General features: G+C 46.2%; 1 protein-coding gene across 1 annotated transcript in view; it reads right to left on the bottom strand.

Moving 5' to 3' along the window:
- Positions 1-17519, bottom strand: part of myo16 (myosin XVI) — a 76827-nt gene that overhangs the window by 44545 nt on the left and 14763 nt on the right. Inside the window, exons 5-11 of the mRNA XM_067259009.1 lie at positions 11596-11704; positions 8993-9117; positions 8708-8833; positions 5725-5800; positions 3956-4109; positions 3546-3696; positions 3255-3365 (exon numbers count right to left, since the gene is read on the bottom strand). Coding sequence (XP_067115110.1) covers positions 3255-3365; positions 3546-3696; positions 3956-4109; positions 5725-5800; positions 8708-8833; positions 8993-9117; positions 11596-11704 — 852 coding nt within the window. The remainder of the gene's footprint in view (positions 1-3254; positions 3366-3545; positions 3697-3955; positions 4110-5724; positions 5801-8707; positions 8834-8992; positions 9118-11595; positions 11705-17519) is intronic.

Below are 17519 nucleotides of genomic sequence, written 5' to 3'. Positions count from 1 at the left end.
TTGTTGTTTTGTTAGCTAAAACAGCCCATCTGTTTAGCTGTCTGCTTCTGACTCAAATCTGACCATCTGGGAAGGCAGCTCAACATCCACCTCATACAGTATGGCCCTCAGGTCAAACTCAGGTTTGAATGGCTAGTTGCTGGTTAACTAACCAAATTCATGAAACAGTGCTAATTCCATGCCCTTTTCTGTTTAAACTATCAGAAGGTTCCCTCTCAGCTGATGGCTGTGTTACACACCATCTGGTGAAGGGACACAGAGAAAAGCCCAGCAAAAAGAAGTCAAAGAAACATAAACCAAGGACATTCAAACATGTCTTTAGATGGTGGAGAAAGAGCCTGGATAAGACCCCCCCCTCCACACACACACACACACACACACACACACACACACACACACACACACACACACACACACACACACACACACACACACACACACACACACACACACACACACACACAGTAAGGACAGAGACTCTACAGTTGAGCAACAAAACCTACTAGATCATATCCTATTACTGGTTATAGTTTATACCTATTTGATTTCTATAATGCTTCTAAACCTCCTCTACTGTACACTTCCTCTTCAGGTCATGGAGGAGGAAGAGGAGCTGCTGCTCCCTCTGTCTGGACCTCTGGTCCTTTACGTGCCTGTGTGGTGTCCTGTAAGTCTGTCTTGGGGTTAAGGGTTTGAGAGGGTGCATCAACGTTTCACTAAGAACATGGGCTAATAACAATTGCAGGAAATCATTTGAAAACATTGACAATGTCTACTCTGTACGAATAAATATTTTACATAGAAGTCCTAACATTCTCTAATTTTCCTCTCTGCCATGAAGGCTCCTTCATCCAGGCCTGTTATCCAGCTGACTCATGCTGGGAAGCTGCTACTGAGTGGTTTGAACATCTCTGGACTCTCTGGTAACTATTTCACTCTACCTCCCATGTTCTTCATCCACTATTACACTACTAAAGTTTGGATAAGAAAAACACTTGCTGAAACCTACTAGTCACTTCAATGAAGATGATGTTCTTGATTTTTGTCTCCATATTTTCCCTGGTTCCCCAGGGAGGAAGTCTTTGAGGAGGACCTACCCCTGGTGGATCTGTGGAATGCTTCAGATTTTAATTGTACCAGGCGCTCTGCTGGACGACTGCAGGTAACTCAGACATCTCTATATTGTGGACTTTTCTGATTATGTATTAAACACCACATACACACACACCACACACACACACACCCTACAGGAGTGGTGGTGTGGAAACACACATGTAATGAGTCGGCCCTGTCTGCAAGTTACAAGCTCTAATGTCAACCTTGGAACAAACAATGTCCTCTAGGTCTATTGGTATGTTTGGCTTAGCAATTAGGAGGCTGAAGTTCAGTCCCCAACATATTGCATTCATACCAAGGGATTTTCTCTTTACAGACCCTGGAGGAAGTTGTGCAGCTAATCTGCATCGTAATGGACAACCGGACCCAGCTGTGGTGGAAGAAACATCTCCACATTAACCTACTGAACCCCGAGGTGAGAGAATCCTGAGGACAGAACAGGCCAATCACCAGAGGTCTGGTTGATCGCACTGTTCCTGGATGAAACTGAATGTATTCCTGTGTATCTTTCTTAGGGCTCGGTAGCTGTTTCCACTATTAAACTGGAGGTCACAGGGGTGCAGGTCAGTCAAGCACCTAATGTCAAGTCATGGATGGACGCCATTTTTGATTTTGAGGACCATTTATATGGCTGTACTCAGAATCTGTCTGGAGAAGTCTTAGGGAACCTGGAGATGCAGGTGGAGTACCTTTTGTCCTCTTTCCTCAGACTCTACAACCTCCAGAGCTAACCAGAGCGACAGGCGACTACTATAGGACCAACACCATCGATAGTAGTCTGCATGAATAAAACAAGTTATCCAGCACATGTGGTCAATGCCATCTTGTGGATACTAGTTATCAAAGATTATCAGAACTCAGATCACAGAAACAAAAAAAAAAGTAGTGTCCTTTTGTTAGGAAGTACTAAATGGTATTAAACATGTAAGTATCAGTAGTTGCCATTTTATTGTTTTTATATGATTTTGGCAGACACGGTATGTTTTGGAAATCTCCTGTCAAAGCATCCCTTTTTTACTGTTAATCTTCTGCTCCTCTTCTCCATCTCTGAGTTTGACCGTGTGTGAATCTCTCTTATCAGAGCATAAGGCTAGAGACCTATCATCAAAGCCCCTCTCTGACCACCCTGCTGAGGAGCATATGGCCCATTCAATGGCTTGGTCCTTCTGCTCCTCCACACATCCTCCTCCTCACTCGTTTTTTTTCTTCTCTCCCCTTCTGTCTTTCATTGGCCTCCTCCACCCAACCTATCCTCCTCCACCATCTCTCTCTCCTTCTCTACTTCTCTATGTCCATTGTGCCTGTACATCTCAACCCCCTGGTGATTCCCCCCCATCCATTTCTTGTGCAAGCCCGTTCTCTTTTATAACTGCTCATCTTCTGGTGTTTATCCTTGCTCCTCATCTAAGTGATTCCTTTTCTTCTATGCCCTCCATCCACCTCTCTCTCTCGTCTGTGTCAGCCAATCCACTGACGAATGAGAAATCCAGGCAGTTACCCATTGATCAGCGCCTCGTCCAAACCCTGTTCCCTCATGGTGAGACAGGACAGGGACAATGACTTTATAGACCGACCACAAAACACAGCAGTTTGATAAATAATGGAGCCATGGATTTCCTGTCCTTGACTGAAAAGGCACTGGTTTTCTAAAATGAGACACCAATAAGAACATGTGCAAGTGTGTGTGTCTGCACAGTGTGTATTTGTACATTTGACTCTGTGTGTATGTGTCTAAGGTTTAGTACACAGTGCCATTCAACATGTATCTGACCAGGCCCCAGTCCAGCAGCGTCTGGCTCTAGTCCATGTCCAGCAGTCAGACAACCTTCTGGGCCACTGGGCCAGCCTCCCAGGGCTCTAGTCAGTCAGCCCTGGCCAGAGAACCAACACCAGCCCCGGGCCCGGAACAGAGAACTGACTCGGGAGGACAGACTGACACAAGAATAAGGTTCCTCTTGTATACTAGAACCAATAGTGCACAGGCTAATACTGGGAAATTGTGTTTGGAGAATTGAGAGAGGGGTCATGAATTAGGAGGTTACAGACACCAACTTTCTGTGTATGTATTTCTGGGAGGTAGCTACATACAGAGATCTGGTTGTTGCTTCGTTGTGTGTGTATTTCTATGAGGTACATACGTAAATCTGGTTGTTGGCAAAACGTTTCTGCATTTCGTAGAGCAGACTGCTGTCTGTTAGCTCGCTGAGTGACGCTAGGTCATCGTTTGGTGCCGGCGGCATCAGCTTCACCTGAAGCAGGACAGCACAACACAACACCTCAGTACACACAAGCACACACCTTACACAGGTACTCAGGAGTGAGAGAGGAAGAGTCAGAACCTATAGAGTATTATTGAACAGGAATTGAAATGTAAGTGATCTATTTTGTATGTGTTACTGCTCAGTAATATGAATCGTATAGTCACTTACTTGCTCCAGTTTTCCGGAACCAGTGCTGTAGGGACCGTCAAGACCGTTGTCCTGGGAGGGCTGTCTGCTCAGACCGCCGCCCACCTCCCTAAACATGGTGAGCTTTTCCAATAGGCTGTCACGCTTGGCCAGGGGTAGGGCCAGGGGGGTCCTGGGGGGAGGATTTATTTTTCATAATTGTAAATATTGATGAAGCTACATGAAGTAGTACTATCATAACTGCCTTTCATGAAGTCGATTTACAGTAGATGTTAGAAAAGTATATAATTGTATCATAACTAGTCATGTAAATCTATCATAAATTGTATAATTAGCACATCACATTTTAGTATTAGAATTCCATGCTCTGGTGTGAGTTTGAGAGCATAAAATACAGTAACTGGACAGTCCAACACCATCGACAGACTCACAGGTTTTTGACTGGTGTGGTGACATCGTGAGCCCCTCCATCATAGTAGCGTTGGTCTGTGGGGAACAGGGGGGCAGTGGGGTCCTTCTGTCTCTCTACCCAGCATGCCTCGGCCCTCAGCAGCATGTCCGCGATTGGATCTGTCGCTGACATGTCTGGGGATGAAGCGTATGAGGCGAGGTGAGGCACTGACAATGAAGTGACAGGACTTTAAACAGTAGGTTACTGTCAGCTCCCCCCCTTATCATCTGTCTGGAAGAGTCTTCTCTGAGTGAACAGAGTGAACCCCTGTAAAGCTGCATTCAAGGGCTTATTGAAACATTTATAGAAAAGCGTGCTTTTTTTGTTGCCATTCCAATACCTAAATAATGATCATATTTATTTGATATACATATGCAGTAATATCAGATATTTACTGTGAGGAGGGGGTGACAGTGTGTGTAAGCTTTCTTAGCTTCCTTAGGAGATTTCTTTTTAGCTTTCTTTCACAGGGTTGCGGGGACAAACACTGACCCACAAACATATACGAAGCTAACATTGCAAGGCTGTTACGTGATAACTAAATCACTGACATTGACATTGACACCGTTGCGTATTTTTATAGACCTTTCTGCCGAGGATGTGTATAGCAAGATATGCTTGTTCGTACACAGGGGAAACCTTTTTTGAAACATCTAAAAAACATGCAACAGTGTGAAACGGCTTACAGTACATCCCTTAGCAGTTTCAGGTACAGTTCATGGTTTGAACTTGTCAATGGGGAGTAGAGGAGGGGCGTTCATTCCCCATACTACTCAGACACACTGACATCCTCCTGAACTCAACGCCTTCTCTCTGACACCTCCCTCCACTGTCCCTTTTGATCTCCATCATCTCATCTTCCCCTCTCTCTCTCTCTCTCTCTCTCTCTCTCTCTCACTCTCACACTCACACTCACTCTCTCTCTCACTGTTTCAGCCTGTATATCCTCGGGACCTGTAAGTGAAAAGAAGGGGATTCTCCTTGTGTCCCAGGGCTGTCACAACCCTGCCTCAGCCTTGGTGTTAAAGAGAGGTATTGATTAGTGCTCGGCTTCTCAGCCCTGGGAGACGATACTGGCTGGAGCAGTGTAATTACCAGGCTGCATTTGGTATTCACCCAACATGCTCACCATTGTACGTGTCAGCAATGTGACTTTCAGAAGGTACACAGAATCTTAGAGGATTACGACTTTAAGGCTACAGTAATGTGCTTGGGTATTTCAGATCTATATGTCCGTTTAATGAAACAAATTCCCCAAATAACTGCAAAGTAGGCATGGAGTGGTGTGGTAGCAGTGTGGTAGTAATTACATTCGTCAGATTGTGCTCTACTAGTCCCGAATGCTCCCAGTAATGAGAGTCAGATATTCTTGTGTTATGAAACTATATAATTATATGAATCTAATAAGCTTTCGATGATTACCCCAACCACATTCAATCATTCAGATTGTGTGTGTGTGTGTCTGTATTCTTGCATTTGTGCGTCAAGATTAAGCAATGATAATGTCCTCTGTGTTATGGATGAGTTTGTTCCAATGGGGAGAGGGGGCACAGACTAATTCTAAAAAAAGATGAACTTTATTACATTTGTTGTGTGTTTGTCCCAGCAGCCTTGTGTGTGTGATCACTCTTGTACTACCAGTAAACAAAAAGTCTCATCTTGGACAATATAAAGCAATGTATTTGTTTCATTACCGGAAACGTTATCTAAGATAATGTGATCACTAATCTAAGATGTGCCACTGTGTACCTGAGGGCTTTTCCTGGTTGCAGTTCAATAGTGTGGGGTCAGCTCTGTGCTTCAGTAATTGGATCACGATGCTTGTCTGTTTGAAGAGAAAGATGGACAGATGGACACACAAAAACATTTTAGATTTAAATCCATTTCTATGAATTGTCTTCAATTTCAACTTCAGTTTCAGGCATTTGGTAAACCCGGATGCTGTTTTGCCTGGTTCTTTTGAGCAAATCCTTGCATCTTGCTGTTATCTCTGCATCACGTTTTCACATCGCAGCTCTCTCTAGTCTCAGACTTCTGTCATAAATGTTGCTGATTACATTTCCGAAATTATTCAAGTTTGTTTACACATGACTGAGTATCATTATGTGCTTGATGTTCTCTTTAGAATCAAGGAATTTCCACGAGGCTACCTCAATGGAGTGGCTGGTGCTGGCTTGATTAGCCTGAGCCATTAGTATGGATTTGTTCCTCTTCCATTGGCTTTTAGATGCATTGTTACTGGCTCTTCCCGATGAACTACCTTTATACTTCCAACAGTCACGTTCTTGTTAAGCGCTGCTGAATATGTACGTAGTTGTTGGAACATTGTCTCGAAGGCTCTGCAGTGCAGGAGACTGTATGTGTGTCCATCACACGACCGGAAGTTTCTCTCATTTTGATCACCTGTCCCCTACTCTCGGGTCATGATGTGACAATGTTTCTGATGAGGTACAGAGACTGGTGAGCCGGAGTCGACTATTTACATATCTGCTGGCAAAATCTGATCTACTGCACATATACTCTCAGTACACTGCTGAGAGTTAGATGAAATACCTTTGCCAGAGGGGGAGAGGAGGGGAGGGACTGAGAGAGAGTAATGAAAGGGAGAATGGAGTGACTCAGCACATTTTGATCAGTTGGATCTGGGCCAGCTGAGCAGCTGGCAGTCTCTAAGGCTGCAGCCTGTTCACCATCACACACACACACACTACCTGATACACTCCCACCCTCTAGCCTGGTTGGCATTATCGCTACAGAGTTGACCCCAGGGCTGGGGTTTATATTAGGACCACAGAAATGTCCGAAAGAGAGGAGACGCAAAGAGAGGCCGGGCTGGGCCGGGTGAGGCAGGGGGGCTGGTGGAGACTGGGGGATGTAAAGAAAAGCAGGTCGGGGAAAGAGAAAGATGGGTGACGATGGACGGAAAGGAAAGCAGTGGAATCTAAGGGGGAGGGGGAGTGAGGTCGGTGGAGGCTGGGGCAGGCTTGGTGTAAGAAGAGAGGCTGCAGAAAAGACAGCAGCCAAGTACAGTTGCTGCAGGTGTATGTGATCGCAAAGACTCACTCTGATGACTGTAAATGGAGCTCAAGTTACAAATGACAAGTTACAAGTTAAGAACTTGGCTAGCAGGCACCCTCATACAGAGAGATATGGGATATTATCTCCATGGTGACAGAAGTCTTGGAGCTCACAGTCAGAGATAGTTACAGTACTCTAACCTCAGAAAGGTCACCTGGCATTCGCTATTTTCCGTCCCGTCAACCAGCTTGAGTACAAGGGTGTGTGCAGTGCAGCGTACATGCAGTACAGTCAGTTATGACTCACTACAGAACCTTTTACAAGGATCTTTCCGGCTTGTTACATAACACCATCTCTAGTAGCTGAGTGATACCCGCGTTCTGTCTTGGGGACATAAGTATATAATACATAATATATGCTGTTTGATGTAGTCGTGTAGTTGTTAGTGCGAGGGGGCTCGTGAGTGTGTAAGCGTGTGTGAAAGAAGGCTTTGAGTGAGTGGGGCTCTGTGATTGGGTGAGGTGGACCGTGCCTCGAAGCAGTATGCAAAGTGCCAGCCACTTCAGAGGAGGGGGGGGGGGGAGGGGGCAGGGGGAGCAGTCAAGAGTGTGGAGGAGAGCCGGAGAGCGACAGAGAGGGAGAGACAGGGTGATGAAGAGTGCGGAGGAGACCTGCTCAGGTGATTTAGCACTGCAGAGGAAATGTGATCGATCCTGAGGCCCTTCCCTCTGCCAAAACTCCACTGCAGTTGGAGGAACAAACTTACATCCACCCAATGCAATGCCTGTTCTGATGCTGTGGGTCCTCCAAACCTCTCTTTTCATTCTCTCTTTCTCTCTCTCTCTAACTCTCTCTCTCACTCTCTGTCTCTGTCTATCTCACTCTTTGTCTCTCTCTCTGTCTCTCTCTATGTCTCTCTCTCCCAACACTCCCCTCTCTGCATGGCTGATTTTCTTATCAGAGCCCACTGACATCTCATTTAGGATACCCATCTATCCTGGAGTTGTATCCCCAGTAGGGGGAATACTGACACTGAGGACCAAGCATGTGTTATCGTAAGTACATTTGTCTCGATGAGGAATGTAGTTGCCATATCAAAGATTTGCTGGCAGAGCAAGTTGCTGAGATAAGTGAAGACAGCAAGAGACATATGGGAGGGAGAGAAGTACATGAACTCAGGTGAGGGGCAGAGGAGAGGAAAGGGGAGTCTAAAAAGCCCCACAGAGCAGAGCCTACCCTGAAGACAGAGAGAACGGAAGCCTTCTAAAGACCAATACATTCCTCTTGTCAGCAGCACGCAAGCCCAGAAATGTAATTACACAAATGTGGCCGCGTCAGCAAGATTTTAACACAACCGTTTCCCCTCTCTTCATATCCCCCCCCCCCCACCCTCCACCCCCCAGCCCCACCTCCTCTGCCTCTCCATATCAATCTCCCCCATCTGAGGAGCATGTTTCATTTGACAACGAAACGCAGATGCACCACTTAGACCAATAGAAAAGAGAGTCTGGGTGGGGCTGTGTTGGTTGCTCCATTAATCGAGATGATCTTTCGCCAATGAGCGAGCTGGTTGACTGAGTTGCAATTATTATTGTAGCAAAGATCTGTGGTCTTCTTCAAAGCTTTTGTTAGGTTACACACAACATACTGACAATGTATTGTAATCTACTGCAACATGTTTGGTACTGCGTATGTTAGTATGATGGTTTGGTACCTGTCCATATTTGGCGGCCAGGTGCAGAGGTGTCCAATAGTTGTTGTCGTAAGGCTGGGGGTCGACCCCATTCTCAAGCAGCACTGAGACGACCTCCTTGTAGCCACTGGCACACGCTATGTGGAGCTGGGAGGAGGAGCGAGAGAGGTATAGAAAGAGACAAAGACAGGTATTAGCAACACAAAACAGGCAAACACATACATTTTCCATGCCACACAGTCAGTCTCTCTCTCTCTCTCTCTCTTGTGCTCTCTCTCTCACTGAGAGGGTGAAGGCGTGTCTCACCAGGGTTACCCCGTCGTGGTTGGGCTGGTTGAGACTGCCCCTGCTGGACACCAGCTGCCTCACGTCTGACAGCATGGTACTGGGCCTCTGGAGACGCATGATGTGCATGGACGACACATCCACACCTTTGGAAACACGCACACACTTGTAACTATACAAACACACAAAAAAGTATGGTGTGTGGACAGTACAGACAGTGAACCTGCATGACGCGGATCCTTAAAATCTTTCGAAAAAAGGTATCCGGTTACCACTGGAATATATGTTCCAGAATATGTCTTCATCAAGTTGGTTTCTTGGAAGGGTGTGGGCTATCTGAGGGCCTGACACAGACTAAAGGGAACTGGGATGGCCGGGGGGCCAGTCTTTCCCATAATCCCACTCTGGATTAAATCAATGGCATGTCATCCCTAAACACAACGGGAGACATTGTTGAGGTTGCCTTGGCAATTTGCTGTCATTTAAGTAAAAATAAGATGAATACATTATCAATCATAGAGTATGAATCGACCATGGGGATTGATCAAAGATTGATCAAACTAAATCATAGTACTAAACAGATGGAAGACCAGAATTGTGTGTGAGTGCAGTGTACTTACTCCAAAACGACTTGCGGGGGATATAGAAGATGTAGTAAGGTTGCTATGGTTACAAAGAGCCAGTGTGTGTCACGGTGCATTTGGAGGAGGAGGAGGATATGGAGGGATGTGGGCATGCACATATCGGTTCGAGGGAGAAAGCCCGCAACAGGAAGCTGTGTAAGTGTTTCTGTGTGTGCGTGTGTGGATGCACGGATAACGGGTGGACGAGTGAAGAAGACTCTCACCCTCGCTCTGTCCTTCCTTTTCCATTCCCTCCCTCTCTTTTGTCATTTTCCTCTACCCATTCTCTCCCTCTGTCTCTCTGTAACATATCTCTCCATGTCTTCTGTCTCTGTTGACCTTCTCTCCGCTTGAGAGGAACTCTACTGTGCTATCAGTCTGCCTGGGGCTGGACCTCACCTTCACACACACACACACACACACACAAACACACACACACACACCCACACACAGCACGCCTCTCAGAGGGAGTGATGGCTGTAGCTCTTTGGTAAACTAAAAGTGGGTCAGGATAGAAATGGTGAAGACAGAGAGAACAGAGGAGCCTTTGAACTTCACTTCCAGACCTTTAATAATGACAAGCTCATCTAAGACCACGAAAGCAACTGTCATTTTTCCTTAGATGGATCTAAGTAATCAGCTCCAGATAAATGACTATCTTTCTGTGACAGCTTTTTCAGGAGTTTAAGATGAAACAACCGGATATTACGACGGCCTGCATGTTTTGAGCGTCGTAAGTTCTGTTCTGTTTATTTTATGTGTTGCACATATGAGGGTTTGCAGTCGAGTGGCCTGTTCCTCCTGATTGGAAGTCTGTACTCTGTCAGAAGGGATGGAGGGCCATGCTAAGGGAGACAGGAAGGAGGGGATGAAAGGAGGGAGGGATGAATAGAGACAGGGAGGGAGAGATGGAGGCAAGGTTTCAGGGGACCACCATACTATAATGATGAATTACCCAAGCTTGATGCAGCCCCTTAGTATGAGGGGGCATGGATGGAGATGGAGGGGTGGGGGAGGGGAGGGTGTATCTTCCATCATCCCTCGCTCTTCCACCCTCACCCTCCTTCACTGTCTGTGGTGACGTATTGATGTAGAGACTAAGTGGCTCTTACTCTGAGGTAGATGGATGGCTCAGCACAACCGAGGGCTATATCTGGTGTTAGCATGTTAGCATGTTAGCACCTCCACTAGGGCTGGGGGTGGATGTGGGGCCTGGGATGTGTCACGCTCCCCATTCCCACCTAGTCCATGCCGGGCTCTCCCCTGCCTGTCTTGTGTGGGTCCAGGCTCTAGCTTTCCAGACCGTGTTTTCAAGACCAACCCGTTCAACCTACACACCTTCTGTTCATCACCTAACTACCTCAACAGTATTTCAACCCTGGTTTTACATCCGCTCACCACCAAATCGTTTGCTACGGTTACCAGTCAGGTTTATTTTCGGCCTCTTAGACTTGTATATTTAAGTCTCGGATTGATGAAGTACCAACCTCCTTTTGATGTAATGATCCTCAGATTCCCATCTCCTCGCCTGCCTGCCTGGTTGTCATGCTTGTCTGGTTGTCATGCCTGGTTGACCTGCCTGCCCTTCCTGTCCTGTCTTCCATGCCTGCCTGCTCCCTCAGTCCGCTCTTTAAATTCCCGCTCAACCTCAAACTGCTTGTCTTGGCTTTTGTTTCGCGCTTGTGTCCACCGGTCAGCCATAACAGGATGGAGCAAAGACTAGGGGGGTTCATGTCCCCTCATTCTGTGTAATTGTGTACATCTACATGACTTATAAACCTTTAATGAACCACATTTAACTATTATCCTAAATAGTTGATTTATACGAATACATACAGATTCATTGATTTGGCTTCTTTTGAGTGAGTATGAACGTGAATGTTTTGAGTGATTTTTGATGGGAGAGTCTACGTTTGTGTACTGCATGGGTTTGCATTTTTTGGTGTGTTCAGTATGTGCCTGTGGACGTGCAAGTATGTGTGTGAGCGCGTGCTTCCATACCGTTCTCCTCCAGGTATCTGCGGAGGATGTAACTGGTCTCGGTTCCCTCGCTGGCGTAGTCCAGAGGAATTTTCCCGTTCACATCCTGCAGGAGAACGTTCACCCCCGTCTTCACAACGTCACAGAACCCATGGGAAGCCAGGCAGAAACGCAGAGAAAGGGAAGAAGACAGAGACTGACTGAGTGGCCGCTTTGCTCATTCATCAGAGAAGATGGATGATAAAGTAGAGGAGATTATCAGGCCTTCCCAGCAGACAGACATTAACACAGTATAGAGTGAATTAAAGAACTCATTAGCTCGGGGTCTGTGGGGAGGGGGGTTAAAGGAAGGAGGCTAAGAGTGTGTGTATATTGTGTATATGTGTGTGCAGGTGTGTGTGTGGATGGCATGTGTTTAGAAGACATGATTAATGTGTGTTTGGTCTCCGGGTAGTTCAGCCTTCTGTTATGGTGTGAGATAATATCCCCTCCCCCGCCAACCTCGTTTCTCCCTCTCTCCCTCCCTCTCTCTTCCCAGTCACACCAGGACATTGCTCTCAGGTCACCATTGTCAGTCTTCATCCATAAATCTGTGCCGTCGCCCCGAACAATAAAGAGCAGTGTGCTGGCAGGTTTGCCAGGCCTGATAACACTGACAGAGGCACTCAACAACCACGCCCCCCACGGAATGTTTCCAGCTAATAGAATGCAAATTACCCTGTTAGGTCGACACAGAGAAAGATATATATGGGCTGGTCCTCAGGCAGCTGGATGAAATGATGGTGGGAGTGGGGTGGAGCGAGAGAGAGAGAGACAGAGAAAGAGAGAGAGAGATGGTGAGAAGTAGAAAGACAAAGCTGGATACATTTACATTTAGTAGACGCTCTTATCCAGAGCGACTTACAGTAAGTACAGGGACATTCCCCCCGAGGCAAGTAGGGTGAAGTGCCTTGCCCAAGAAGTAACCTTCAGATTACTAGCCCGACTCCCTAACCGCTCAGACACCTGACTCCCTCGAGTCTGAGTAGGATACCTGAGTAGAAACGGTTGCACTAAAGCCCACCCACTCCAACCCTCAGCTAAACATCAGCACGACATCCAGAGTATCTCAAATCCTTGTGAAAACCTTAAAAGACAAACATTGGTTTCGAACCAATCACAGCCAATAAGTCAACGACAAGTCGTTTAGAAACGTGGGAGCAAAATATATGGGACTAATACTCACACTGTACCAATCAGTGAAGATGGTTAAATGTTCAGGTGTACATGATTAGGCTTTCTATGAGCCCCAATTCTCTCCCAGACACAGGGACATGAGTGTTTGTGTGTGTGTGGTGGGAGTCGTAATCAGTCATTAACAATGTTACGTGGGGGTTAATTAAGTCTTTCATTAGCATGAATCAGCTGCTTCTCTCAGACTTTTCCTGAGCTACAGGGTTTTATAAAGAGAGAAAGAGGAAGGGAAGAGATATGGAGAGGCAGAGAGAAAAAAACAGAGATGTGCACACAAACAGAGACTGTCAGCTCCTGTCTCCTTTCATGCCTTCTCTCCTCTAACCCTAATCTGTCCATCACCCCAGTCCTCCACCAGCTGTGGTGCCCGGGACGGATATGGACCCAGACTGAGGTAGCTGGGATGAGGTACCCAGAACTAGATGTGTGTGTCACTGTGTGTGTACAGGCTGGGATAATAAAGGTCATGTCTGTCATTCAAGTTCCAGTAAAAGACCAGCTGATACACCCTCCCTCTGGCTTTGGAGTAGTAGAGAATACACACACGTACACACAAACATGAGATGACTAGCTTGTAGAGCATTGTTAGATATAAACCTACCGAGTCATATGCGTTGTTTATTTCTTACTGCATGATTGTATCATCCAATGGTCTGCACCTCTCTGTACTGGATCATCAACCATCTCTGGAGGAGGTTTCCCTCACTGAATTTCTTAATTGTTTTCTGGGAGTTTTTTCTTTTCTTCTTTGAGGGTTTGAGGTTGGTTAAGTTGCAGTTTTATGGGCGTATGTGAAGCCCTCAGTGACATTGCTTGTAGAATGGGCTATTCATAAAAAATGATATTACATTTCATAACAGTCTATATAAAATTACAGAATTTAATATATTTCACGTATTAAAACCATGATGTATTGGGACTGTCCTGGAAAAAGGGTCTAGGGAGAGTCATCTGGTCGTCTGCTGAAACACACACGCGCGTGTAAACCAGCATCCATCGTCCCACAGCCAGACGTGCAGCGAGGGCTTAACAAGACAACCCCTGACCTTAGACACGCTCGGCTTTCGCTGCAAACCAGCGTTATGATGGATCAGCACTTCTCGCACCGGCGACAGCCGACCTTTAACGGCCTCCTGACCGCGTTTCATTACAGACGTTACCGCAGACACCTCTGCTGGATCAATAACAACAACAAGCAGAAGGTCCCCTGGGATGGGGGGGGGGGGGGGGTTAGGGGGCATGGTGGCCGCCAGTCAGTTAGGCCCCTGGAACAGCTGCATTCAGAGAGGACACACATCCCCAAATCTAGATGGATTACTTTATAATAGAGAACAGTTGCTGTGAGGTGTGTGTGTGTGAGAGAGAGAGAGTGAGAGAGCTACTGGCCTGTGCTGAGCCTTTACATGCCCTTATCGATAACTTTGGATGAAGCCTGTACTGAGCTCACAACAGTAAGACAGTCCTGACTACATTTAGTCATTTAGCAGACGCTCTTATCCAGAGCGACTTACAGTAAGTACAGGGACATTCCCCCCTGAGGCAAGTAGGGTGAAGTGCCTTGCCCAAGGACACAACGTCAATTGACACAGCCGGGAATCGAACTGGCAACCATCAGATTACTAGCCCGACTCCCTCACCGCTCAGCCATCTGAATCCCATAATGGTTGAAGTACATTTTAGTCATTTAGCAGACGCTCTTATCCAGAGCGACTTACAGTAAGTACAGGGACATTCCCACAAGGCAAGTAGGGTGAAGTGCCTTGCCCAAGGACACAACGTTTCAGTCACAAACAAAGTACACTCCCATAGGTTATTAGCATCAAGCGTGCAGTTACTAGATAAGCAAGTAATCATAATAATTGGATATAGTTATCGGCAATTAAATGTAGATGTCTCTCCCTCACACACACACCCACACACAGACACATACATATATTCCTTCACTTTTCCACAGCAACCCGGTTTTCAGAGTTAGCCAGAATTAGTTACAAGGAGTTGGGCCCAGGGCTAGCTGGTAACCAATCGGCTCCAAGAACCCTCCAGCTGAGCGGTACATACATTCCTGCTGAGCCAGAAGTGGGTCAGGCCTCATCTGTGGTCTCTGTGGGGTCTGTACAGTAAGACGATGAGTGAACCCAATCTCAGACTGCGTGACACGAAAACCCTTTCTGTGTTAATCAGTGTTTAAACCGCCGGCTTGGAGGATGAGGACCGAGCAGGAGAGAGTGGGAGTCAGTGGAGCCTCCTCGGAGTCTGCAGTCACGAAGACGAGTTCAGCGTCGAGAGTTCACATCAAACTTTCCGGATTCACATGACAAGAGTGTTCAAAAGTTCAAAACGGCGAAATGGGATCTCCAGACAGCAGGACAGACAAACAGGCAGACAGACAGACAGACAGACTCTTCACATTTGTCTCGCACACGATTTTATTCTTCTGACAAAGTAGCTTCAGAGGGTGAGAGCACCGTCAGAGAGATGCCGAGAGAGAAGAGAGCGCAGCGAGGAGAGAGAGGACAAAAAGGAGAGAGGGGAGACCAAAGGAGAAAGAGAGAGAGTGGAGAGAGTGAAGAGAAACAGGAAAGACTGAGGTGAAAGAAGAGAGAGAAGAGTGGAGCGTACGTCCTGAGAGACATGTTGGAACAGAATTAGGACAACGCTGTAATTAGCTCTAATCAGTGATCCCATCACTGCCTAGCAAGGGTTCGTTAGCCAAGCCAATAATGAGGCATAATTGTCATGCCGGAAAGATATAATAACCAACCAATGAAACTGTGTCAGGATTCTACACAGGAAGATAGCACCGGCAGAATCACCAGTGGAGACTCAGTTTTAAGTCTGTGGTTATGGATGGTTCTTCAGGTTCTTAAAGTGATGACTGGAGAATAGGGCTAGAGGAGGGGTTGGAGCTGGGGCAGGGGCTAGGGCTAGGGCTGGGATTGGGGCTGAGGTTGTGGCTGGGGCTTGGAATGGGAATGGTTGTGAGAAGGAGGCTCACTTCTACAGCAGCTGTTTGCAGAGAGGAGATAATAGCATTAGCCTTGCATCTGTCAGCTAAAATAGGTTGACTGTCCTCCATGTTAAAGTAATTTGGATGACAGGAGATGGAGAGATTGCAGTGGAGTGATGAGATGGAAAAGATGGAATGAGCATACTGTCACTCATAACAACCCATACCATGTCAATCAAATATAAGAAAGTCATTCTAGGTTGTACGATTCCTTCTGTTGAACCGAGCATATAAACAAAGTCAATATGTAGAGATTTCCTCCTTCTCACCCTGTGTGTGTGTGTGTGTGTGTGTGTGTGTGTGTGTGTGTACAGTATGTGTGTGTCCACTGTGACTTGGCATTGGCAGGCACCATGGCGGAGATGTGTGTCAGAAAAGAAGAAAGGAGAGAGTGAAGAGGAAGTAGAGTGTCGGAAATGCAGTCACAGAAGAAGCTATTAATACTCACTGCCATTGCCTAAGCTCCTCTTTCAGACCCCCCCCCCCCTCTCCACCCCCCTCCCCCGCTGATAGCTGTGCCTTTTGTGTTCCCTACCCCCAAAAAAGATTCCAGCAGCAATACTCGCACATGCATTCACACACAAACACGCACAACAGTTTTCCTCCATGCAAATGGAACCACTTTGGGGAATTTAATTTGTTCCTTCATTGAGGTACTCAAAACTAGCCCAAACTTAAACGCACACACGCGTACACACACAAACCAAAACACCAATGAATACATGTGAAGTTGTCATGCAGCTGTTGGAGTGTTTGCAATCCTCACGCCATTACAGTTGCAAACTTATTTCTTTATCCACATCACCTCTTCCTCTCTCTATTTCTCCGTCCCTCCTCTGGCAGTTGTGCTGGAGCGCTTGTGACTAAATGTGACCTCATTAGCTCGAAACTGGGTCTGCCTTAAGAGTGAATGGAAGACATTTACTCAATGTCTACAAGAGAGAAAGAAGAACATGTTATACATTTTTTACTCTTTATTACTCTTTCTCTCTCTCTCTACTACTCTTTTTCCCCTTTCTTTACTATTCTCTTTCCATCGCTCTCTCTCTCCGCTTTCTCACTCCTACTATCTCTGTACTACTTTTTCTCCACATATCTCTCTCTACAACTACTCTCTATCTCTACTACTCTCTCTTTTACATATCACATTTGTTTTATTTTCTTCATTTAGCAGACACCTTTATCCAAAATTCAAATGCATACAGAAAATTAGGATCAAAAGTTCTAACAGTATTTCAGTGATTAGAGTCAAGCAACAGTCTGTATTTTGCATACTGAATTCACAGAAAAACATCTCAACTGCAATATCGTATAGTAGAGTGCAACCAAAATAGCATAAGATCTTACAAAATGTCTTAGGTGCAGTCTGTTTGCGATTTTGAGATGTTTTTTTTGGGAGATTCAAAAAGTAATGTACAACTAAACGCAGCTTTGAGTGCTTACTCTCCCTACTCATCTTCTCCCTCTCTTTCTCCACATCTCTCCCTCTCTTTCTCCACATCTCTCCCTCTCTTTCTCCACTTCTCTCCCTCTCTTTCTCCACATCTCTCCCTCTCTTTCTCCACATCTCTCCCTCTCTTTCTCCACATCTCTCCTTCTCTTTCTCCACATCTCTCCTACATCTCTCCCTCTCTTTCTCCACATCTCTCCCTCTTTCTCCACATCTCTCCCTCTCTTTCTCCACATCTCTCCCTCTCTTTCTCCA

Source organism: Osmerus mordax, chromosome 2 (assembly GCF_038355195.1).
Source record: "Osmerus mordax isolate fOsmMor3 chromosome 2, fOsmMor3.pri, whole genome shotgun sequence".
NCBI lineage: Eukaryota > Metazoa > Chordata > Actinopteri > Osmeriformes > Osmeridae > Osmerus > Osmerus mordax.
The sequence above is the reverse complement of the archived record's forward strand: the minus strand, read 5'-3'. Positions and strand labels throughout refer to the sequence as shown.